The 25,834-nt window shown below is 40.4% G+C and overlaps 1 protein-coding gene across 11 annotated transcripts in view; it reads left to right on the plus strand.

The window, feature by feature from the left end:
* Positions 1-25,834, plus strand: part of EHBP1 (EH domain binding protein 1) — a 327,133-nt gene that overhangs the window by 256,040 nt on the left and 45,259 nt on the right. For 4 of the 11 annotated variants that reach the window (XM_034764182.1, XM_034764184.1, XM_034764186.1 and 1 more), the window contains 4 exons: positions 5,095-5,242; positions 13,280-13,387; positions 22,862-22,989; positions 25,645-25,783. In XM_034764182.1, the coding sequence (XP_034620073.1) occupies positions 5,095-5,242; positions 13,280-13,387; positions 22,862-22,989; positions 25,645-25,783 (523 nt within the window). The remainder of the gene's footprint in view (positions 1-5,094; positions 5,243-13,279; positions 13,388-22,861; positions 22,990-25,644; positions 25,784-25,834) is intronic. The other 7 variants (XM_034764189.1, XM_034764191.1, XM_034764192.1 and 4 more) reach the window with 4 other exon arrangements.

The raw sequence follows: 25,834 nt of genomic DNA on the forward strand, positions 1-25,834 counted from the left end.
CTGGGTTTTAAGCTGGATCCATGTGCATGACTGGCAGTGCATTTGTTGGGCCAGATCTAAGGAGCCAGAGAGCGTTCAGCTCCTTTTTGCCTACAAAAGAGCAGCCAGACAACCAGCAAGAGGCCTTGGATGTAGCACAAGGTGATAGTTACTTAGTCAGCCATTCTTTTTTTTTTTTTTTTTTTTTTTTTCCCCTTACAGGTTTTTTTTTTAAAGCAAACTAAGAACTTATCACTTTCACAGTGAAACGAGGAATTAAATTACAAATGGATCCTGAATTCTTTCCACCACTGTACCAAGTGAATTTAAGGTTTTCTAAACGACACAATAATTGTTTGGGGTGGGGTGGGGGCTGTAATCAGAATGTGTTTCTTTAAAAACACATCCTTGGTTTGAAAGGTCAGATTCCATTTTACAGTCAAATAGTCCCGGTACACTTTAAAGGAAACATTTGGCATTGCATTGTTTATGCTTCCTCTAGTTTTATACTTTTGTCTACTCTTGTTTTCATTCCATAGGTCTTGTCAGGCAAGCAGTGACACATGATGTATGCCAGTGGCTTTTAATTTTAATGAGATATTCTAATACTATATACAGTATACACTGGTGAAAAGTATTTTCAGACTACACAGTTGGGAGGAACATAAACATAAATCCAAGTAGCAGTTGAAGACAGAAGATACCTAAATTTTCTTGCCTATTTATTTTCATTGCTGATCTTTTCCTGCTTAAACATTTGTCTGACTAGATATTAAAATCCAGACCTCATACTCTTTTTTGTTTACATCAAGTTTATCCTATTTGACAAATCATATTTTGGTCACTACCTGTGTATTTTGGGCTATTCTGAAACTTTAGTACCGAGTACAAAACATAAATGTAATCCCTAGCGTGATCAAAGATTTAATCTGACCAGATGGACAAATTTGAGAAAGATTTTGACTTTCTGCTCTGTTTTGCAACAAGAAAGGATGGGTTTTTTCCCCTCCTTTCTTTGTTGGAAAAAGCAGAGATCAGGCTATCCCTAGAGAAATGAGCAGGTGTGGCCATTTACAAGCATGTCTGGTTGTATTATAAACCAGCATAAGAAAAGTTTGAAATGGCTTGAATAGATCTGCTAAACAGTTTTAATGTTTCATCCCAAATCCTGTTTACTCAAACAAGAGCCGATCGAAGTCACAGTAAAAACCCAGCCTGACCAAACCTTTAAATATCTTGTAATTTTATTTTTTAGTTTTAGTCTGTGTTCTGTAGCAAGTGAATAGGTACATTCTGATAATCCTTGCCTCTGGACAAGCACAGAATTCTTTTTCTTTCTGAATGGCTAATAACAGAGCCGTTCTTCCTGTCTAATGATGAAAGGGGTTGGCAGTCAAGTTCTTTTTCTTAGTTGTACTATGTAATCGGGGCATGCAAGGGACAATTTTGAGAGTTCTAGCTATGTGAACTGCTATCCATGTTAAGTAGAGTTATATTTTCATTTTATGTTAACACAGATTAATCACTAACTTTAAAACCAATTTATTTTTGTCAGTTCTGTCATTAAAAGATCATTGAGCATGATAAAGAATTTTCCTTTAACATTAAACAAATGTAGTACAAAGTGTTTGTGTAGAGAAAAAATAATAAAAGATCAGATTTTTGGTGCAAACTTAATATTGTACCTGATCTATATACAACTCAATCAAAAGGCAATTAAAAATCCATAGAAACATTCCTTGAAAATGAACGAGAATAAACATTTTTTTAAAATAAATGTAATGAACTGTATTTGTGGGGATTTGATTGTTGGTTGTTTTCACAAGACATGAGTATTCCATGTGTTTTAAGGCTGGTCTTTTCTAAATTTCTGATATCATTGAATGACATCATCGGCAGGGTAATGATCTCGGCAACTACATTGACAGTGTCTCACATTCTAATTCACCTTCACAAATCCATGGCATCATTTTTGGCCAAAGTAATGTCAGTCACTGACATTTGCGGCAAGTACAAAAAGGACCCCCTAATGGCAGCCATTTTTATTTGTTTCTTAAGATCCAAAGACTGCTGAAAGAACAATTGGATAAAGTTGAGGATTGGAGAAGCTTGATTTTCTTGTTCCTGTGAAATGAAACTCTAGTCCTTTCTCTTCTCCTTCCCCTTAAAAGCAGAAGTCTGCTAGGGGGTTGTAGCTGTGTCAAAGCCGTTGGGATGCCACTGCTGATCACTTTAATTACTAGGACTAAGGAGGATAAAATTAAAAGTAGCACCATTGAAGCAGTGGAAGAAAGCTTGCCGAGATGTCGGTGAACTGTGAAATATAAAAATTGCATACCAATACATTTTTATAGGAAGGAAACAAGGAATTACATTACTTATTCTTGAAGAGTTTGTCCTTAAATGGTGAAGTTTTACTTGCTGTGCATCCATGTGGCAGATTTTTAGACCATTAGAAAGTAATTGAGGTGGAGGAACAGAGTAAACTTTTATGTCTCCCCAGCATGGCGGATACATGACAGAGAGATGAAAGATTTACCTAGTTTTCTCTTTAGAATTGGACAGTTTTCTAGCATATGTTGTTGTAATAAGAGTTTTCATGTCCCTTTCTTTCCCTGTTGCAAATTCCATATTTGTACTTTATGAGCTTTACCAGGGCTTTTTCTTGTTATTTTGCAAGGGAAAATAAAAATATATTGTTTCACAATGCACATTTTAAGTTAATTGTTTTCTAACTTGAAACTTTTATATATACTTGAATCATACCTTCGATGTAATTTAAACTTAGTGGTTCTTCACAATCATTTCCTCCCTCAAAGCTCAATAATCAACAGTTCAAATAATATATGTATTAAATTTAAGCTCTAAATATGCTGTTTTGCTCTTCTCTGCTAATGATGATTGAATTTTAATTAGCACAAACACAAGCCACAACCATCTATATTTGCTCTAAGAGGATGCTAGTGACTATGATAATGATTCGGGGATATGAGGTCCCCTCTTTTGAAATCAGCCCTACCATATTCTAGGACATCTTTTTCCTAACGTGTACCTGGCTTGATGTTAAATAAGCCATCTACTGCAGTAGGTTTAGTTGGATCATATGAACATTCAACGTTAAGCTGCTTAGTACTTTAAAATAAGTTTGGCAGATTCCATTTGTAAATTAAATTAATTTAAATTAAAACCACAAATTCACCTGTGGTAGGAGTGACAATATGGAAATATTTGAGCACTTTCACTTCATGTAAATTCAAATGTAATTAATGTTGCCAGATACAGTAGGTTGAAATAAAATTGGTTGCTGTGTTAGTTGGCTGGCTGTACATTAAATTAAACTGATTTATTGTAGTGCATAGTACACATAGAAGGTTTCTAGTTTTCTTTCCTGTGTGTACTTTAACAAATAAGTTTTTGATGGAACTGTTACTCTGTGCCTTCTGGGAAGTCAAGGTGTGAGAAAGCAAACAAAACAAATATGCCATCATGCTGAAGAGCTTGCAGGGCCCAAGCAAAATTGCCTTTATAGTGTTAGGACATTAGCAGAAAAGTAAATCAAGGCAATCTGATAGGGAACCAGAATTCTGTCAATCAGGCTCAAGATATTGTGCTGTGTCCATATACTTTGTTTACTGTAGGGTTTTATGAGTTGTAACCTGCCCATGCAAGCTGTTAATGAGGCTAAATCTTGCTGCTTGAGGATTGAATTACAGCACACCTCTAGGCTAATGGTTATAAACAGAAAGTCCCATTAGGACTGCATTCTGATTCATTCATTTGCATTTTTTCTATTGTACCAAGAACAAAGATGAGTAAATAGCTACAAACAAACAATCTACATGGAAATGGCTAAAATGTACCTAATTAGTATTTTGTGCTTGTCTTATTAATGATTACTTAAACTAAATAGCACTTGGTAGCAGGCTCTTACAAAGATTTGCAGGTGTGGAATATTCAATTTCTTGTTTCGTGGGAATGGTGTTTGCCATTTATTGTAAGAAATTAAGTTGCCAATACTGCTTTCCAAAATTAGACTAATCGGTTGTATTCTACCAAAATTAAGGCTATCTGCAAAAATCCTGATTTCAACAACTATGTTATGTCTATAAATTAAGTTTGAGGTAAATTTGACTTAAAGCCACATGCTTGGTTTTGTTGTATTTATTAGTGTTTAGAGTGCACTAGTGTCTTTTAAACTTTTTCTTAAGTTTGAAAAATGCAAGTTTTGACAAACGAAGCTTAAACTCCATTTTCCTCACCTTTCTGTGTTTTTTCAACAGTTTTGATTAAACATGTATTTTTTAATTTGTTGTGCGTTACTCCATTTCTGAAATATATGCATGAAAAGTTTACTATTTGTTGCAATTAGTTATGTGATTGAAATGTTATAGTCCTATAATGATACATTTAAATTTTTTAACCGAACATTGTTAACTTGAATGATTCCCTTACAAAAACACTGGATATTTGTTATTGGGTGATATTTACAATTACTGTACTGAACCCAACAAAGGGGCATTTTAAAACTAGAGAAATTTTTGTGTGCCCTAGAGTCTCCATCAACAGGTTAAATTTAGGTTACATTTTATTTAAAAAAAAAAGATGCATTAGTTGAACAGTGTGGATCAAATTCTTCTCTTACTTCAGATTTACATCAGTATAACATTCTTGAAGTTAGTGGAGTTGCTTGTGTAACTGAGAGCAGTATCTGACCCCTGATTCTAGTATTATGGTAGAATATTTCTCTCGCTAGTAATTCAGTGTATTGAAATCCTTTTTGCAGCTATAATAAAATTTTTGTAGCTATTGCTAAGAAACAAAAGTTTCTGACAGTTGTTTGCATCAGGATATTTTACAAGGTATAATTTTATTTTAAAATGGTTTAAATTACAAATGATGACATTTTTAATATATGATAATGTTGGATATGCCTAAAAATCTGATTCCCGTATGTCTTTAAAAATTGTGGTGTGACACCCAATTGATATAGAGCATCCTATTTATAATGTGGGCCAAGCACCATGCTGTAAACCAGTTACTATCATGATGATCAGATTGAGAATGAAATTGCATTTCTGTCAATTACTGAGTTGGCAACTGTTCAATATATCTTAGCAGCAAGATGAAGAGCGACGTCGGCAGCTGAGAGAGAGAGCTCGTCAACTAATAGCAGAAGCTCGATCTGGAGTGAAGATGTCAGAACTTCCAGCCTACACTGAAATGGCTGCAGAAAAGTTGAAAGAAAGGTCAAAGGCGTCTGGAGGTGAGTTAGGGAACCTCGTATCTTATTTCTCTGGCAACCTAGAAACCAGAAAGGACCTTTTGGGGGGTATCACTTTTATTCACACTTGAAAATGTTGTTGTAAGAAATTGTTGTCCATTCATCAGGTACATATATCAAATGACTGGCAATGGATAGGTTTTCCAAATCAGGGTTATATAACTTAATTTCAAACAGTTAAAAGAATGGTGCATCTGTTACAACAAGAGTATAACTATATAGGTAAAAACTGTTGGCTAATATTGGCCTGTTGAACTACAAATTTGACATTACTCCTGCATTTTTAGAATTGCAAGAAATATTAGTCATATAGAAATGGTGTGGCTAAAATCTCCAGAGTTCATTAAAAATGTAGGAGTTAGATGTGACCTCTGGGGGAAAGTATGTTATAAAGATTTAAGAAACTTGACTTAAAAACAAAAAATGAGTTAGTACAACTGTTTCTGAAGGGAACTTCGAAGAAGTTCTCTGGCATTACATTGTTATTACCTGGGAGGTTGGCACAATAATCTTTGATTTTAAATGGCAGTCTTTTCACGTACCACTTACCTTGACAGTTTTTGAGTTGTATACTACTGTAATATTACTAAAGTGACTTCGAAATGTCATTAAAATTCATATATCTGCCAGTGCTCCAAACTGGAGTAATGTAGTGACATTCAAATTCAAATGGGTACGGAACACATATTTCAGTCCAGGCTCCTTGCTCTTTTAGTGTCTGCTAAATATGCTAAGGAGTAATTATTTGTCTCATACTAACCCATAATTGTAAGCACAAATGTCTGGTAAATCCAACTTTATATTTATTTTGCTAGATCTAGATTCACTGATTATATGTTTTCTTTCTGTGTTCAGTATAGCTTTAAATGTTCTTTTTAGTTAATGTTACAACTGACTTGTACCATAGCTCTTCCACTCCCTCCTCCATTTAACACTGAATCTAAGAATGGCTGGATAGCAGTTGTACGTTTCCATTTAAGTCTGATCTTTGGTTTACCTCCATTCACCCAGTAAATGAAGCATGGCAGGATGTCTCCAGTGTGGGGCTGTTCTTCAGTACTGAATTCATCCTAAGTAGGGAAAACATGGCCTTGATGTGGAATAAGCTGTTCAGACTTTATGAAAACTCCTCTAAGCTATTGAAAATATTGCTTCAAAGCATGCTCAAGCTGTGAGGTACAATAGCAAACGCCATTAAAAATGGTTACTGCTCATTTTTCCATTGCAGCCTTTCCTAGTTTGTTCCATATACTTGCATTAAACACTCTGGGCCAAATTTAGACTTGACTGATGCAGGTGTACTTCCATGGAAGTGCATAAGCCAAATTCATTGGTGACGTATATAGTAGTATAGGTTACACATAGCATTTAAGTTAGTTAGAAAACATGTAAAAGGGCAAAGTAGTGTAAATTGCAACCAATTTGGCATTCGTTATCTGACTTAAATATTTATCATTTTTTATCCTGCTTTACTTTATCATTTCTTACACTGACGTTATCCTATTACACCCACCTGTTAGTTGCTTCTCCTGCTGCACTTTCTCCTTCTACCTCTAAGTGTAAAATACACTTGTTTTATGCACACTTTGAATGCCAAATTGGTTACAAATTACAGTGCTTTGCCACTTGCACCCACTTTATGACCAACTTATACCACCATATATTTCACCATAGACTATGGCGCTCCATGTTTAAAATTTCCACTGAGTTTTTCTGTTAACCTGGCCTTTCCCTCACTAAATTTGTAAGCTCCCTCAAAGATAGTTTTTCGTTTGACCCTAGCACAAATAGTCTTGTAGTGTCTGTCTTCCTTTATTCTCTTCAGAATTGTCTCTACCCTAGTGAGGACCAATCTTCATCTCCACTTTCCTAAACAATGAAAACCAACGGTGAAGTTAATAGCAAAACTCCCACCGATTTCAATGGGGCCAGGATTTCATCCATAGTTTCTCTAATTCCTCTGAATAACTAAGATCCTCAGACTCCTTAATTAGTCTTCCACTTTGTTACTATTTCAAGAACACTTGATACCTCTATTTATTCCAAGTTATATCTGCTATTTAATGTCATTGTTTAGCAGTATGTGAATAAGATTTTAGATCAGGATTCTGCCACTCTTATGCATGTTGAGTACTAACTCTTTACATGTGTGATTGCACCAAGTTCCAAGATGACTAATTGCAGAGTAAGATAGAACACAACAGGAGTAGGGTGTCAAAATCTGACTACTTGAGTTTTTATCACCATCACATCTATTAATTATCAACTGTATTTTTCTTGTATGACCATCTAGCATATTTTCTATTTTTATATATACTATGCCCAGCATCACTGGTTTACATTCTCTACACTGATTTTTGTCTGCCCATATACTAATCTGGCCACGTTATTTGGACTTTTGTTGCACTTCTGTTTTGTCTTATCTGTCCACTCTGATTCCCCCTTACTCTTATTTATGCAAAAATTTATCACTTTCCTACATGTTCATTCTTCCACATTTTTCACATAAAGTGAACAATAACCATCTTATTACTTATTTTTGTGGTACATACTCAACCTTCTCCACATTCTTCCATCTCATCATCCACAGTATGTCTTTGTTTTCCAAATCATTATTTACTCAAGTAGCTCCTCCTCCTCCTAACAAGAGGCCTTACTTGTTAACTTTACTAAGGAACAATTTAGTGAAACTGTGCTAGCATTTTTTTAAATCCAAGAAAGTTACAATAGCACAGATCCTCAAAAGTATTTAGGCACCTAACTCCCATTGATTTTGATGGTGGTACAACACTCAAATATCTTTGAGGATTTGGGCCTATATGTCTACCACATATTCCTTCAGTTCTTTATTTGCTAAAAATAATCAGATTTATTAGACAAAAACTTTTTTGTGACTACTGTCTGAGTACTATCCTTACTTAAGTTATACGTTTGCAAGTGTTCTGTTTCTGTTTTGTACCAGTATATTCCCCTATATGATGTTTAAGTCAAGCTTACAATAATTTTCTAGATCTTCTATAAATCTTTTCTTACTACATAATTAATTAGCCTCTCTCTAAAATATATTGATTCATACATCCCGATTTCAAAAAAGAGGTATTAAATAAATCTACTAGACTCTTCTCTCTTTTTTCACTTCAAAAAGATGGTACGTGTCCATTTCTAATGTTTTAAATGTTTTTAATGAATTTCTTGCTCACTTTTGTTGGTGAAATTCTAATCTCCTTCAATATTTCTATTTACTAATTGAGAAATTTGTGTTTTGGCATTAACAGTACAGCCTTATTTGAAAGCCTTGATTTAATCATGAAAATCCTAGAAAATGGAGCCCCTGGCCAACTGGGGGGGCAGATGATGCCACTGGAACTTCCAGCCTGGCAGGGAAGTGCAGGCAGCAAGGCTAGGCCCTGCAGAGCCAGGGGGCCAGCTACTGTGTCCCCCCATGCACCTGCTCTCCTCCTGCTAGGTGGTTGTGTGGCCCAAAGAGCCCCCGGGGCTCAGAAACTCCTCCCTGTGCAGCCCGGCTGGGCTCCAGGACCAGAAGCTGGTCTTCATGCTCTGTGCCCCGCACTGCTGTTCTCAAACTCAAAGAAAGGGTGCTAAAATAGAACTTTGCCCGGGGCACTATTTCCCCTAAGGCCAGCCCTGGGCTCAAACCTGACAAAAGCCTTGTCTGCAGAAGAAAATTGTATCAATTTGATTAATCGGTTTAGAAACTGATACCATTGGTTTAGACATTGATGTAGTTAAATTGGTGCCACCCGCTTTTGTGTAGATGCTCTTAAATCAGTTCAAGAGTACCTTATATCAATTTAGCGTAAGACGGTATGGAATCAACTTAATCTAAATTTATATAAGATACTCTTGAACTGAAATAAGTGTGTCCCCACAAGGATGTTGCACCATTTTAATTAAATCATTTTCTAAACTGATTGTGTTAAATTGGTATAATTTTCTCATTTAAGTGAAGCCTTTAGAGGTATGGGGTAAGAGGATAATTCGGGCTCCCTGTCCAGACCTGACAACAAGAGTGTCAGGATTTTGGTGATTTTTGTGCCACAACTCACCTATGTCTGATGTGTTTTACCTCTCTTGTGCCTCTGGCTTACCCTTGTTTCTTCTTTGAAAACCTTTGTTTGTCTGCATTTCTTGTTTTTAATCTAATGTATTTCTTGATGGATGGTATACATAGCTTTGTGTTGACTGTATTTTAAATACCTTTTGAACAATTTTCATTTTCCTTCTGGGTTCTTTTCTTCCATTGCTTTATCCTAGCACCTTCCACATTCTTCCAAGATTCCTTATGCTGAAATTCTTACTTTTTTCCATTTTTCTCTCTCTTCAGTCCAAACTTAAAACTTCAAATAAAACAAAAACCAACCTCCATATTCAAAATAGCTCAAATGTAAACAGGGTCAGAAAGTGTATATTGTGGCATCGTTAATGCTTCCTTAAATACTCCAACCTCTCTCCCACAATTAGATCATTACTAATAACATTATCTCTGGCACACCTGATACTCCCTTACCTAGTTCCTCACCTAAGGACCAATAATATTGCTGTTACCCACCTTCCCCTTCCATATAGTCTTATCTACTAAATAGCTGCAACTCAATACGCATCGTCCACCAAGAGCATTTTTCAGGATCATCCAGTCCCTAGAATCATAGAACCATAGAGTTAGAAGTGACTGCAGCGGTCATCTAGTCTAACCCCCCTGCCAAGATGCAGGATTTGGATGGTTTAGACACAACAAGACAGATGGCTATCCAGCCGCCTTTTTGAAAACATCCAGTGAAGAAGCTTCCACAACCTCCTGAGGCGTCTGTTCCATTGTCCTACTGTTAAATAAATAAATGGAGATATCCCATCTCCTAGAACTGGAAGGGACCTTGAAAGGTCATCAAGTCCAGGCCCCTGCCTTCACTAGCAGGACCAAGTACTGATTTTGCCCCAGATCCTCAAGCGGCCCCGTCAAGGATTGAACTCACAACGCTGGGTTTAGCAGGCCAATGCTCAAACCACTGAGCTATCCCTGCCCCCCCCACATACAGTTAGGAAGTTTTTTCCTGAGATTTAATCTAAATCTGTTCTGTAGTTTGAACCCATTGTCCCTTGACTACCCTCTGTGGCAAGAGAGAACAACTTTTCTTCATCTTTTGTATGGCACCCTTTCAAGTATCTGAAGACTGTTATCATATCCCCCCGTAATCTCCTCTTTTCCATATTAAACATACCCAGTTCCTTCAGCCTTTGCTTATATGGCTTGCATTCCATCCGTCTGATTCTCTTTGTCACTTGCTTCTGGATCCTCTCCAGTTCCTCTACATCCTTTCTATACATTGGTGACCAAAATTGGACACAGCTCTCAGGTGAGGCCTAACCAGTGCCGAGTAGAGCGATACTGTCACCTCCTGTGACTTGCATGCTGTGCTTCTGTTAATGCAACCCAAATTGCATTTGCTTTTTTTGCAACAGCATCTCATTGGTGATTCATGCTGAGGGTGTGATCCACCACAACTCCCAGATCCTTCTCAGCAGTGCTGCTGCCAAGCCAGTTATCCCCTATTCTATATTTGTGCATTTGGTTTTTCTTCTCTAAGTGTAGCACCTTACATTTGTCTTTGCTGAATTTCATTTTGTTGTCTATAGCCCAGTTCTGCAGTTTATCAAGATCCCTCTGAATTTTAGCTCTATCCTCCAAAGTATTGGCAACCTCCCCCTAGCTTAGTGTCATCTGCAAATTTGATCAGTATGCTTTCTATTCTTACATCCAGGTCATTAATAAAGATGTTAAACCCAGAACAGATCTCCCTCCAATCTGACGTCATTCCATTACTAGTTACTCTTTGTTTATGGTTATTTAACCAGTTATGTATCCAGTTAATGGTAGTTCTGTTGAGCCCTCATTTCTCTACCTTATTTATCAGAATGTCATGTGAAACTGTGTCAAAAGCCTTGCTGAAGTCCAGGTATACTATATAATGCCCATTCTGACAGCAGATCCCCTTCTTATCCTCCCCATAGCATGGCCTAGCCCACACAGTCCCTCTACTTCCCGTTTCTCGCATAGCTTTACCCTGCACCCACATGAAAATTTATGTGTATCTCCTTCATGGTCTTCCTCCCCCAGTCTTTCCTATACTTTTTTCCTTGTAGACTCACACAGAGAGAACTCACAAAAGAATTGCCCCCACCTTTTAATCCCCTTCTTTCTCTACCCCACCCTAATAAAATCTGCTATTAGAGTTATCCCACACATCTTCCTCTGCCCACCCCACTCCATCATCTACATCGCAGAACTCCCGTCTTTATGGTGGATTTGTTGCTGATGTATTTCAAAATACTTTGCTCCTCTCCATTGTAGCAACAGCCACACTTGGAATGAGCAAAGCTGCACAAAGAACATTAGCAACTGTGTTGGATGTATTGACAGTCTAAAGAGGAAGTAAGAGTGCAACAAGAGTAGCAGCAAAAAATAAAAATAAAAATAGGGAGGCTTGAAATATGTGAATTACAGTGATTGTAAAGATGAGCAGGTGGACAAAATAAACCGGCTGTATTCTGTATGCCTCCATGGATAAGTTCTGTTGTCAACAGATGTGGACCTGAGTTGCAGGATCTGTACATGCCCAAAGTTCAGGGGTTTGGTTTAGCCTACAGAGCTAGGGATTAGGCTTAAAAGTTCTGATCCAGATCCAAACGTCACAAAAATGGGGGGGTGTTCAAGGTTGGGTGTGGGGTCTAGACGGTTTCTAATTACCATATTTTGACTCTTCTATGTTTGGCTGAGTTGGAAATGTATCAAAGTAAGTTTTCACTAACCTGTGTGACCTCCAATTTTAAGTAATAGTTATTCTCCAATACTGACATTTTCCTATGTTCCTTCTAATTGTCTCCAACTTCCCTTCATATGAAAGCCATCCTCTTTCCCTTTCCAGTCTCTAAATACCCCTCAGTCCATTTCTCATGTACATACATGCCAAACAGCAAAAGGCTTCACTTGAAGAAACTAGAAATTATTAAATAAAATGTAGCTAAACATTTTGAAGGTGTTACCCAGCTTTTACTGACTGACTTTTAATGTTACTTATTTTAATTTCACTGTACGTGCAGTATATGGTCTCTCAGTAAAATAAGGAAAGTAGGAGTCAGAACTGTTCCTGGCTCGGGCACTTGCTCATCGCTTGACCTTCCTTAAGTCACCTACCCGTTCTATGCCTTGGTTTTACCCATCTACAAAATGAGGATAATAGTATCTACCTACTTCATGGGAATATTATGGGGCTTATTTAATTCATGTTTGTAAACTGCTTTGAGATGCTCGATGGAAGGGCCCCATGGAAGTGCAAAGTATAATGAAGATTATTTATTAAAACTCTGCATTCCTTGCCAACTGGCCTCACCATTCAAACTGGTGGTGTGACAGAGCAGTAGGTGTCTACTTGTAAGGATGGTTCTCATAATGTGTTACTGTATCAAAGATCAGCCATAAGGATGAGGTGATTCACAGGTAGCCTGTTAGAATGCTGAAGGGTGTAAGAAAAAAAATTATAACTTATGTGTTCTTTGACATTGGTCAGACATCCAGCCCAATTGAAGATTGTACCTGAGGCCAAATTCTGCCCTGATTACATCCATTGCACCTCCACTGTGTGTATATATTGAATTGCATCAGTTTAAAGATACACCTCTACCCCGATATAACACAAATTCGGATATAACGCGGTAAAGCAACGTTCCGGGGGGGGTGGGGCTGTGCACTCCAGTGGATCAAAGCAAGTTCGATATAATGTGGTTTCACCTATAACCTGGTAAGATTTTTTGGCTCCCGAGGACAGCGTTATATCGAGGTAGAGGTGTATACCTATTAGTGAAAACCCTGCAGACTGATTTCGTTACTTCAGTTTGCATTTCTTGCCATAGTGGTGCTCAACTGTCACTAAACCACTAATGTTGTTACTGGGATAGTGCATGAACAAGACAAAATACTAACGTTAACGCTACATGTTCCTACAGATGAGGATGATAATACTGAGATAAATACTAATGAGGAGATTCCTGAATGCTCTATTACAGAAGGTGGAGATGAACTTACTAACCTAGAAAATGACCTTGATTCTACTGGTAATTTAAATAATGGCTGTTTTGTGTATTTTGCATGACTAACACTTCATCATCATCAATATCAATGTGTCTTTTATCTGTTTAGTAATGTTAGCCTACCTTTGTGTCTTATCAAATCTTTTTAACCCTTAAATTCATTTCACTTTCCTGAATTATTTACTTTCATGTTTATTATTGCTTCAAATTTAAGATCAACAACAAAAGAAATATTTCAAGCAATGATGGATTCCAATGTGTGTTCCTGTTTGGAGATAAGGTGTGATTGCACTAAGTGCACCAGCCAAGCCATGTAGGCTTTTGTGTTCACAAGTCTGAGGGATTGCACGTGAAGGGGCTGGGCACATGTTCATTTTTTCTACTGGTCACTGTTCATTTATTTATGTATTAAGTATTTGTGCTCAGATTATAGAGCACAAATTCTGTTCAGACCTACACCCTGTGCAGTCCCGTTGAGTTCCTCCCAGTGGGGTTGTATGAGGTGTAAACCCAGAAAGAATTGGCCGTAGGTGGTTTACAAAGTTAAAATAACAGTTTGTTCTATACCAAATTTTAAAATCATTAATATTATTAGAATGACCTGTACATGACCACTTGGCATGCTTGCCAAATAATAATACGTTAAGATGATAACCTCTTGTTGGAATTTTATACCACGGAAGCTTGAGTTCAGATTCCTTCACTGACACAACTGTGTGACAGTATTTTACCCATGGGGGTATTCTCTCAGGTAACTAGACGCCAGGTTTTCAAAGATATTTGGATGTCTAAAAATTAAGGTAAGCACATAATGGAATTTTCCAAAGCCTCTTAGTCAGTCAGGCACCTAACCTGCTTAGTAGGCACTTTTGAAAATCTCACAGCATCCACATACTTGTCTAAACGGCTCTCTGATCCTGCAGTGCTATAGAGCCATTAGAGGGGCTTATACTCTGTCCACCCTGCCTGCTGCCAGGATAGTAGGAAAAGGGAGCATGGTTAGTGCACCCCTTTGCTATGGTACACCACATGGCTGCTTTTTTGGCTTCATGTGGCCCCATTAAAAGTTGGCTTAAGTTAGAGCAGCCCAGAGAAGTATGGCATGCAGGGAGCAGCACCAGGAACAAGGGCGTGCTAGGGAGAGCTTTTAGCCATCCTGTGACTGAGGGCTTGTCTATCTGGTGGGGTAAGGCGTTGTATGGGGGTGTGATTTCTAAACTGCACTAATGTGTTGTGTGTTAATTTGTCCATGTAGACCCTGTTGGTGTGCACTAAAGGTTCCCTAGGGCATTTTAACATAATACTGTTTCAAACAGCATTATATTAAAGCGCATTAGCAAGATCTACACAGAGCAATGAACATGCAACGCGTAGACCACCCGTAAAGCAAATTATCCCACCATGTAGACAAGTCCTCACATTCTGTCTACACTAGCTAGACCCATGGATCTGGCCCATTGTATACTAAATCAAAATGCTTTATTCAACATGTGGCTCTTTGTACACTAAATTGATGATGATCTATACGTCACTTTGTTTACAATGGTTGCATATGTCAGTTGATCATGTCTTGGATGAGCTAAATTGGATGTTTTGAGCTGCAGCAACAAATAATTAAATACTTCAGTTTGGAATAGCACTCAGAGCAGGCTAATTTGCAGGCCTAATAAGCTTGAATCACGTCATTTATTATTTCTGCTTTGATCTTTTCTGTGCAGAAAATGTATTGAATATTTCTAGTGTTAGGGTTAAACTGATGTTTAAAAGATTCATGGATTTTAAGGCTGAAAGAAACTACTGTGATCATTTAATCTGACTGCCTGAAATAAAAGCCTATCAAAAGATTTTCCAGTAAATATTGGTACTTCGAGATGTGTCCCTGTGGGTGCTCCATTGTAGGTGCACTTGCATCCCTGCGCTGCTGATCGAAGAGCTTCAGTAGCAGTGTCCATTGCGCCCGCAGATGCACTGTCCCCCTCATGCTGCACCATGAGGCTAGTCAGTGTGCACAGGCTAACCCCGCTCAGTTCCTTCTCAGCCGCCCCTGGCTAGACACAGAGCCAGTAGCAGTCTGTTAAGACTATTGTTCCTCTGTTTGCTTGTCAGTCAGATAGTTTTCCCAGTTCTAGTTCTAGTTGTAGTCTAGTTGTAATACTTTTCTTTTTCTGGCCGTTTTCCCCCTGGGGACCCTTCCCCTTATCGGGGTATGCCCAGCTCCCTGGGCTTCAAGAAGTGCCGCACCTGCAACGAGGTGGTCCCGGTCGCAAAGAAGCGCTCTGTGTACCCTCTGCCAGCAGCTCCGGCTGAAATCCTGCAGTGACAGAGAGCTCCACCAGAAAATCATCTTTCCAACCTCAATTTCCTGGCGGACGTGAATCTTCCCCACAATCTTTGATATCTAAGAGAAGTGGGTTGAAGAAGTAGACCTGGGACCCTCTCACAAGTGCTCTAAAAAGAGAGTCCCCTAAGTAAGCCCAGAGATAGCTGCAAACGATTGCCATCTCGCTTGGTATCTTCAGCACCGAGACCATTCAGTCTGGCACCCATGCCTCACAATGGCCATCAGCTCCTGGTGCTGCTGACAGGCCCACAGAACCTATGGGCGTGGGCACCAAGTCTTATTGTCCCTTGGTACTGAGTAAGCACTCTAAGAAGATCGTCCTGGTACATGAGTTGGCCTCGGCACTGCCAGTAGCAGTTCAGCCGGCACTGGAGAGACCAGTGCAGACAAGGTCTCCACCGCCCTCCCTCCCAACACCAGGACATTTGGCACTGGCAGAATTCCACCAAAGCAGAGACCTCAGCATACATCGCAGCACCGAGCTTTTACCGGACACAGAGGATATTCCCGCAAGCATGCCATGCCTCTCTGCTGTCTAGCAAGGGTTCAGATAATGAGTCGGAGGAGATGGTCTCACAGTACTCCCCCCAAGCTCCATATGAGACCCACTACCAACAAGGCCTGAGAGTGTACCCACAGATGGCTCCACCAACAACACCATCTTGGTACAGCCACCTGTGAGTACTTCCACCAGGCCCTATGCCACCACAATGGCCATATTGGGACCTTTGAGTGGCGCACCGACAGCCTACTTCTCGAGCTTCAAGCCTTGCCTGAGACCCCTCCGGGTACACACCCTTGGCCACAGCATCCAGGGCCTTGGAACTGCCTCAGGAGATAGAGGAACGGGAAGCCGGTCCTGAGAAGGAAATAACACTAAAGACCATGTTCTCCTCTTCTCTGGACAAAGCCATCATGCCTCCCCAAACCATTTCTGGCAGACAAGTTCCATCTTTTCCAGGAGCTGGCGAAGAGGGTGGCGGACACCCTCCACATACCATTAGAGGAGGTCAAAGATGCCCACTATCAGCTTCTTGATATTCTCCTTTTTTCATCCTCCTCAGAGATTGCACTCCCAATAAATGAAGCCATTTTAGACTTGGCAAAAACAGTGTGCAAAACCCCAGCATTGGTGGTGCCAAATTGCAAATGTGTGGACAAAAAATATTATGTCCTTAGCAAGGAATCAAAATTCCTCTTTTCCCACCCTCCACACAATTCCATCGTTGTGGACACTGTCAACTCCTGTGACTGACAACACCAGTCCAGAGCTATGCCCTAAAACAGGAATTGGAAGCATCTTGATCTTTTCAGTAGAAAGGCATATTCCTTGCCACCTTACACTTCCATATTGCCAACTGTCAGGTGCTCATGGCCAAATACAGTTGCACAAATTATAATAAACTTAATGATTTTATTGAAAAACTGCCAGAGGTACATTGGGAATCCTTCTAGGCCATCATACAGGAAGGGTAACTAGTGGCAGAAACATTACTACAATTGGCCTTTGACGCTGCCAACAGATCAGCTAGGTCCATCTCCACGGCGGTGGTGCTGTGATGGGCATCGTGACTCCACTTGTCGGGATTCCCGAAAGAGGTTCAGTCTACAGTGTAAGATCTTCCCTTCAAGGGCACTAAGCTCTTTGCCGAAAAGACCAACACTTCCCTTCATACCCTGAAGGATTCCAGGGCTACCATCAGGTCGCTGGAAATCTGTACACCCGGGCAAGAGAGACAATTTAGTCCTCAATCCTAGCATAGGTCATATGCGGCTCAATACAAACCTCAGTACCATTACAAGCTGCAAAGAAAGAAAGGTATATTCCCAAAATGCAAGCTGTCGGGCCCACAACCTTCATCCCAACCCCCTGCATCTAAGCTCCACTTTTGATAGGCAGGTTGAGGCGCCACAAGACCACTCACCCCGACTGATACAACCAACATCATTGTACACCCATTTGGTCACCGATTGGCAACGTTTTGCAGTGCCTAGGAATGCATAACATCAGACCGATGGGTCTTACAGATCGTCCGATCCAGATACTCCATCCATTTCACCTCCCTACCCCCTCCACAACACCATTCCCCATCCCTCTTCAAGGACTCTTTTCTCTGATGTTTACTGCTACAGGAGTAGGTTAGGAGCCATAGAACCACTACCTCAACATCTGTGAGGCAAGGGATTCTACTCTAATGCCCCTAAGGAAGGGAGGTTGGAGACCCATATTGGACCTCAGAGCTCTCAACAAGTCTGTCAAGGCTCAGAAGCACAAGATGGTCACCTTATCAATGATCATGCCAGCCTTGGAACTGGTAGACTGGTTTTTGGCCCTTGACCTCCAGGACACCTATTTTCACATCTTGATCCTACTAACTCTCAGACGATTTCTCAGGTTCACTCTGGGACATGATCATTACCAATACAGAGTCCTCACCTTCAAGCTCTCATCGGCCCTGAGAAAATTTTCCAAAATTCTCTCAGTGGTATCTGCTCATCTATACTCTCAAAGGATAACGATTTACCCATACCCGGACAATTGTATCCTCCGAACCCAATCTCTCAAGGAGGCTCACCAAGTCATTGATACTACGATACACTTGTTCACAGAACTGCATCTACAGATCAACACCCAGAAGTCAACCCGCACTGCAGAGCAACGCTTGGAATTCATAGGGGCTGACCTGAACGCCCTACAGACCAAAGCCCTCCTAACCTCCAACACAGATTCCTATCCCTGGTTTCACTCATAGACAATGAGTGTACAATGCAGCCAGGCTCCACCTCCAACTCTTAGGACATACAGCAGCGGGCAAGGCAGTGATACCGCATGCCAGACTCCACATGCAATGCCTCCAACAGTGGTTCAGTTCGATTTACAGACCAAATAGGGACAGGTTGGACAAACCCCTGTCACTCCCTATCAGGATCAGAAACTCCTTAGATTGGTGGAAGGACCTGGCCAATGTGTGCAAAGGGAGCCCCTTCTTGCAGACATCACCATCGTCACTCCTTAGCACCAATGCATCACACACAGGGCAGGGCATGCATTTAAATGGCCTCTTGACACAAGGCAAATGGTCGTTTGCAGAGATATCCCTCCACATCAATCTCCTCGAGTTGAGAGCAGTCAAGAACACCTGTGTCCACTTCCTCCCACTGATTGCAGAATCATACACAAAGATCCTAACAGACAATATAGCATACATGTACTGCATTAATCAGTAAGGGGGGATCGGGTCATCCTCCCTATGTGAGGAAGCAATGACATTATGGAACTGGTGCATCTCCCATGACATCACCCTGTCCACGGGTTTCCTCCCGGCACACAGAACTTAATAGTAGACAATCTCAGTCGTGAGTGGGAGATACATCCGTTTGTGCTCCACGACCTCGTCACACAATGGGGATCACCATCCATAGACCTATTTGCCACTTACAAGAACAAGAAATGTCCATGCTACTGCTCCAGGGTGGGGAAGGGACAACACTCCATGAGCGAGGCTCTTCTTTTCCCATGAGACGGGGAACTTCTTTACACCTTCTCTCTACTGCTGAAGGTCCTACTAAAAATAAAAAGGGACAGCGCTCATGTCATTCTGGTCGCTCCTACCTGGCCAAGACAGACCTAGTACCCTTGCTTGGCACAGCTCGCAACGTGCAATCCATCTCACTCCCAGCTATTCCGTACCTCCTCTCACAGGACAAAGGGCAAACTCTGCATCCCAACCTGGGGATTCTCTGCCTCAAAGCAAGGTTCCAGCAGCTAGAGAAGTCCTGCTCCAGGGAAGTACAAGAGGTTCTATTCCACAGTAAGAAGTCCTCCACATGACACACTTACCTGCAGAAATGGTCCAGGTTTCAGATTTGGTGCATGTCCCAACAAATCTGCCCAACATCCACATCTCTTCTACACATCCTAGACCATGCTCTGACCCTTAAAAAGTCAGGACTACCCCTAAGCTCTCTTAGGGTCCATCTAGCAGCTGTCACAGCTTTTCACCAACCTGTAGAGGGGTACTCAGTGCTGTCAGACCCAACCACAAAACGATTCCTCTAGGGTTTAATAAAATAAATGTGTGCAAAGGGATCCCCTTCTCGCAGACATCACCATCATCGCTCCTTAGCACCAATGCATCACACACAGGGCAGGGCATGCGTTTAAATGGCCTCGTGACACAAGGCAAATGGTCACCTGCAGAGATCTCCCTCATCAATCTCCTCCAGTTGAGAGCGGTCAAGAACACCTGTGTCCACTTCCTCCCGCTGAGCCTCAGCCTCCACTTCCTAACCCCATGTAGGATCTAAACCTGGTATTGAAAGAGCTGACTTTTGACATCTATCAACTAAATCTTTTGATATCTATCAACGAAAATGGCGTTCTTGATAGCGATTATCTCATCCAAAAGAATAGGAGAGATAGCAGCCCTGATGGCACATGCCCTGCTACACAGTATTCTTTCCAGATTATGCTCAGGGTGCATCCAAAATTAATCCCCAAGGTAACCGCTCTGTTTCACGTGAATCAATTGATTCACCTTCCAGTCTTCTACCCCACGCCTCACCAAGGCAACAGGGAGGCTATACTTTATACCCTCGACATCAGGAGAGTCCTGGAGTTCTACCTTGACAGGATGAGGGTCTTCAGGAAGTCCCCTAGACCAGTGGTCCCCAAACTTTGGGGTGTGCCCCCTAGAGGGGTACAGAGGAACATTTGGGGGGCCCAGTGGGGCCCAGGCCAGCCCCCAGGAGGCGGGGAGGGAGCAATGTGCCGCCAGCTCCACTCCGGCCCCAGCTTCCAGCCCCGCTCCCCGCCGGGGCTCTGCTTCCAACTGGGACCCTTGGCTCCAGCTCCTGGCCCCGACTGTGGCCTCGCTCTTGGCCAAGACCCCAGCTGCAGTGCCTGCCCCACTGGCCTCGACCACAGGCCTGCTCCCAGCCCCAGCCCTCAATCACACAGCTCCCAGGGGGGCGTGAACCAGGTAAGGGAGGGGTGGAGGCAAAAAGTTTGGAGACCACTGTCCTAGACTTTTCTTCTCCGTTGTGGAAAGATCCAAGGACTCAGCAATGTCAAACCAAAGGCTCACTAAGTGGTTCCGATTGCATCAGACAGTGCTACCAAATTAGCAACATGACCCTTCCATATTCAGTTTGTACACATGCCACAAGATCGATCTCATCCATCGCCTTCTTCAAGAATGGTCACTATGGGTGCTCCACATCCACCCACCTCCTCTCTACTTCAGAGTTCTTGTCAGTGACTCTGCGGCAGAGAAGGAATTGAGGGGGGTTAGCCCATGCATGCTGACTAGACTCGTGGCGCAGCATATGGGGGGACAGCGCATGTGTGGGCCTAATGGACCCTGCTACTGAAATTCTCCGATCTGCAGCTCAGGGAGGCAGCAACACCTACAGTGGAGCACTCATAGGGACACATCTCGAAGAACCATCATTATTGCACAAGGTGAGTTACTCCTTTATACTTGGGAGGAGAAGACGATCAGGAATTGATTATTTATGGTATGTCTCCTAACCCAGTGGTTCTCCAACCTTTCTTTCTGTGGACCATTTTTGTAAGAGAGATCCTATTGGGGACAAATGGATGGGATGCACACTCAAGGGGTCCTTTCTATTTGAGATCATCGGTGACTTGATTAATGAATTTGTTACCTGCTGAACCCTTCTTCTTTCCATAGAATTTTAAGCAGAATCCATAAATGAAGTAAAAGGAAACTGGTTTGAGAACTTTTTTTTCAAAATCTGGAAGTTGTTGATTTTAAATCCTGCATCAATATTTGTTAATGCTGCTACCATGTGCTGCTGTGAATGTATTTTATAAAATGTGAACATCTGTGTATTACAAATATTGCATGGTGTTTCTGTATAAGCCAGTGCGTATGTGTGTGCACTCATATGTTAGGCTAAATTATGGCCATCGTGCATCGGTGTGTCAGAGAAGAGTGAAGCTGTCCTGCTTCACACCCCGTCATATCACGACTCTGTAGGAGGCAGGCAGATATTTGGTTGTTAACTCCCCAGGAATATTTTGGAGAACAGGATGTCCAACACTGTTCACAGGAACTCCAAGCCTTAGAAGGAGTGCCGTTAGGAAATTAGTTTGGCTCCTCCTTCCTGCATTCTAGCTTGTGGGTACAGGACTGCAATTTGGAGTGCAGGGTACACCTGTAGAACACATGTAGCAAGTGCTGTTCTGCAGTGTGTTCACCCCAAGCACGACTTGCGTTCATAATGCCTCCAGGTGATGCGCTTTCTGCTGCCTTCCAGTGTGACTGTAGCTCACAAAATTGTAATATATTCTATTAACATCTCTCTCTCTCAAATATGTGTGTGGTCATATGTATGGTTGGGGTGGGGGTGGGGGGGTGTACGTGCACACACTGCTCACATACAAAAAACTATATACGTTGCATGTAGTCAAATAAGCATTAATGGGAAGTGAAATATTGTACATATGAGCCCTGATGCAAAGTCCATAGGAATTTTTCCAGTGACATGATTCATTGGGGGTTTGGATGAGGCTCCTGAAGATTTTATTTTTTTATAGAGTAATAAAAGTGTTTGATTTCATTTCTAACTCCACTATATTCCATAATTTATAACAAACATTACTAGAAAGATGGCTTTGTTGTTACTCTGGTTTTAAAGTTGAAAAGCTGTGCCCAAGGAACCTTGTGTTAAATTATTATTATTTGTAAACTTGAATGGTTATCAGAACCTAAAATACCTGATGAATTTTTAATATTCCATTTTAAAGTAAATTGTTCTCTAGGAGTTTTTATAGATCCGAAAGAGAAGCCAGAGTATATGTGTGTACCAGTTGAGAGGAACTTAACGTTTTGTGAAGTTCATGTGTTTATCATTCGCTACTTTATAACATAGCACAAGCTGTACTTGATGGTGCAGAACCAAGTGCTAACTTCCTTTAATGTATGTTTTTAAGAAAACTTGGGAAATGTTTGTATGTGTAACACATACAGATCTAGTTCAATATGTGCTTGAAAGATCTTTTTCTCCTCGGTTTTCACTTTTTAGTTTAAAATGATAGTACTGCGAATTCTATTAAACTGATACATTGTTGTAGCAACTCTCCATTTAAATGCATCTCACTCTGTTGTACATGGTATTTGCATATTTAGCAGAACAAAACAGTAAGTTGGTGGATTTGAAGCTGAAGAAGCTCCTAGAAGCTCAGCCACAGGTGGCAAATTCACTCTCCAGTGCGGCTCAGAAAGCTGTAACCGATAGCTCAGAGCAAGACATTAAGGTAAGTTTTGATTAATGCTTTTATCTCAGTCCCTGTGTGTTCTGATTTCTGTTTTGTATTTTATGATGAGGAAAATAATTTCTTATCGAATCCATCACAGTAAGAAATGCAGAGAATCTGCTGGGCAGTGCAGCTGCAGAATTTGCAGTGCAGTGGGGTTTTTTTCTATGTATTCATCAACACATTTTCTGTTTATGATTTTTTTTTTAGCCATACTATAGCTGTAATTGGCTGGCATAATTGTGAGGTCTGTATGAACACCTCTAAATTCTTACTGTTCAGCTTACCACTTAAATCTGAAATGAAGGCATAGGAAGAAACAGTGGACCCAGTCTTGCTCCTGATGAAGTCAGTGGCAAAATTCTCATTGACTGCAGTGAGAGCAAAATTGGACACCACATATTTTTCTTCCCTTTCAAGTCTCACCACCTGTTTTGCTCAACCAAAACTAGAATGTATTATGTTGTAAAATATATATATACAGGTCTGTGTAATCTGCAGGTGAGTGATTCTGAGAAAAATGAATTTTAAGACAAGTATATATGCTGTATGTTTTGTCAATCTTTAATGTACACCATTTTAACATAAAGTACATACCTATGAGTTTTCCATTGCATTTTCTTAATTAGGCCCTTTTAAGTTATTACAACTAAATAAAAAATAGCCTGCGCATGTCATTAATATCTCTATGGCTTTGGGGCACTTCCAGTTGTGTATAACTTTTCACCCACCTGCAGACTGTGGGGACAGCACTGCTGACTGAAAGGATTTCCTTCCCCAGATACAGAGCTGCTTTGAAGTCCCAAAACAATGACTTTCATTGCTTTTCCCGTACACTGTCGGTTCCTATAAATTGGTGATGAAAGTGTGTGGCAGCAGTAGAGGACTTTCGGTCTCTATCTTTGAACAAAAGGAAGCCTGGATCAAGTCTGATTTTTGCGTTCAATTTAGCTTTCTGCAGTGGATTTAATGCAAAATGAAGCTGGCCCAAGAATAATACAATGGATTGAAAAGGCTAACTGAATTAGTGGGCTTAGAGGAATACATTTGTAAAGTGGCAGAAGTCCCTAGTCATAAAAAGGTTTCTTAAAATGGGATTTACTTGCTAATCGCACTGATATTTTAGCATGTTGCCAGGCCTAAAAAATTAGCCTTGTTTGTTTATTTTGGTAAAGACTTGAGTTCAGACTGTCAAATATCTATTGTCCTAACAACAGGAAGCCACCTTTTATTTAAAACCAGAATCATAGCAGCCCAAAAATATACATCTGAAAAGACATACATCTAATGAGAGTGATACTTTTTTAAAGCTTAGTTCAATAAATGGCACACAGGCACCTTCATTATGGCAATTTGATATCCGCTAACCTGATGAAAATGGTGTTTCTTTATAAAGCTTTTCTGCATTAATTGATTTTTTTTTAAGTTACTCCAACAAAAGGTGCAACTTAACAGCGTGCCTTTGTGTATGTCTTTTTAACGAAGAGTTTAAAAATGGTATTGCAAAGAATATATGGTGTCCATCTGTTCTCATGGAGCTTTCCGCATTGAGTTGGATTTGTGTTTTAATAAAATGCAGTTTACACGTTTATAAATGAGGCATTCTGTGTTTGTGGAAAAGGATAAACTGTTACCTTCCCTTGAGGATTCTGTATCCCAGGCCTCCTCGAGGCTAGAGAATAGGCCATTGGAGAACTCCCTCATTACTGATTGTCTCAATGCAGAGGAAGGGCAAAGTCTTGGTAGCTTTTGATAACCAGTTTCAGCATTCAGCAGGCTTAGCTATTAGTCATGCATCTTAGCCTTTCCCTATTTACTTTCAAAACACTTAATAAAAATAATAAAAGATTAGGTATAAAATGAAATATTTGTTTGGTACACAGCACCTCGGTATCTGCAGTTTCCACACATTGCAGTGGTTCAGTCTTCTGGGATATTTCATGTTGATAGAACCATTTGAATTTGTTACCAGTATTAACATAGGAAGCTCTGGAAAAGATAATTGTAGTTTCCTTAGCTGTAAAGGGCTTACTTACAAATCTGGCTTTGGAAAGTTATAGCTGATGAAATGCAGTTCAGTGGGATAGTATTATAATCCTACCTTTTAGCCTTCATCCAGCATTAGTGGTTTATCTCAATGGGCATAAAATTAGAAACTAGTTCTTCTTGTCATACAAGTCTGTGGGACTATACAAAACGATAGAATTCTTTACTGGGCAGAATTGTGAGGGAGAAAGACTAAAGGCAACATGCTTTTAAAGTGATTATAGATCAGGTTTAGGAGTATACACTTTGCAGGTTGGCACTAATGTATACCATGCAGGACAAATTAAAGTTGTAAAAGAGTTATCTGTCATTTAAAATCCACATCACTGAAAGATATTGGCCATACTTAACAGATCTTGCTGTTGAGTAATACAGAGTCTTGCCTGATGATGATGCCAAACAAACCAAAACCAATCACCACCCAAAAAAAGTTCATCGCTCTGCTTCTCTTTCAGCAGCTGATACTTTTATCCCACACAAACAGCAATCTGAGTTGTGAAATTCTCTGCAAAACCCGCATTGTGTTCTGTCATTGAAACATACCTTTCCAATGTGTGACTTCACATTTGTAAACAAAAGAATCTGTTGTATGTCTTGTTTTTCTGACAGAATGGAACAGAAGAACATCGTGCTGAGCGATTACAAAAAGCAACAGAACGTTTTAGAAATCCTGTTGTGTTCAGCAAGGACTCTACAATCAGGAAAACTCAGCTCCAGTCTTTCAGTCAATATGTTGAGAACCGACCAGGTAGGAGAAAATATAAAACATGTTTTCCCATCTTATGATTTAATAATATTT

This window comes from Trachemys scripta, chromosome 3 (assembly GCF_013100865.1).
Source record: "Trachemys scripta elegans isolate TJP31775 chromosome 3, CAS_Tse_1.0, whole genome shotgun sequence".
Classification (NCBI taxonomy): Eukaryota; Metazoa; Chordata; order Testudines; family Emydidae; genus Trachemys; species Trachemys scripta.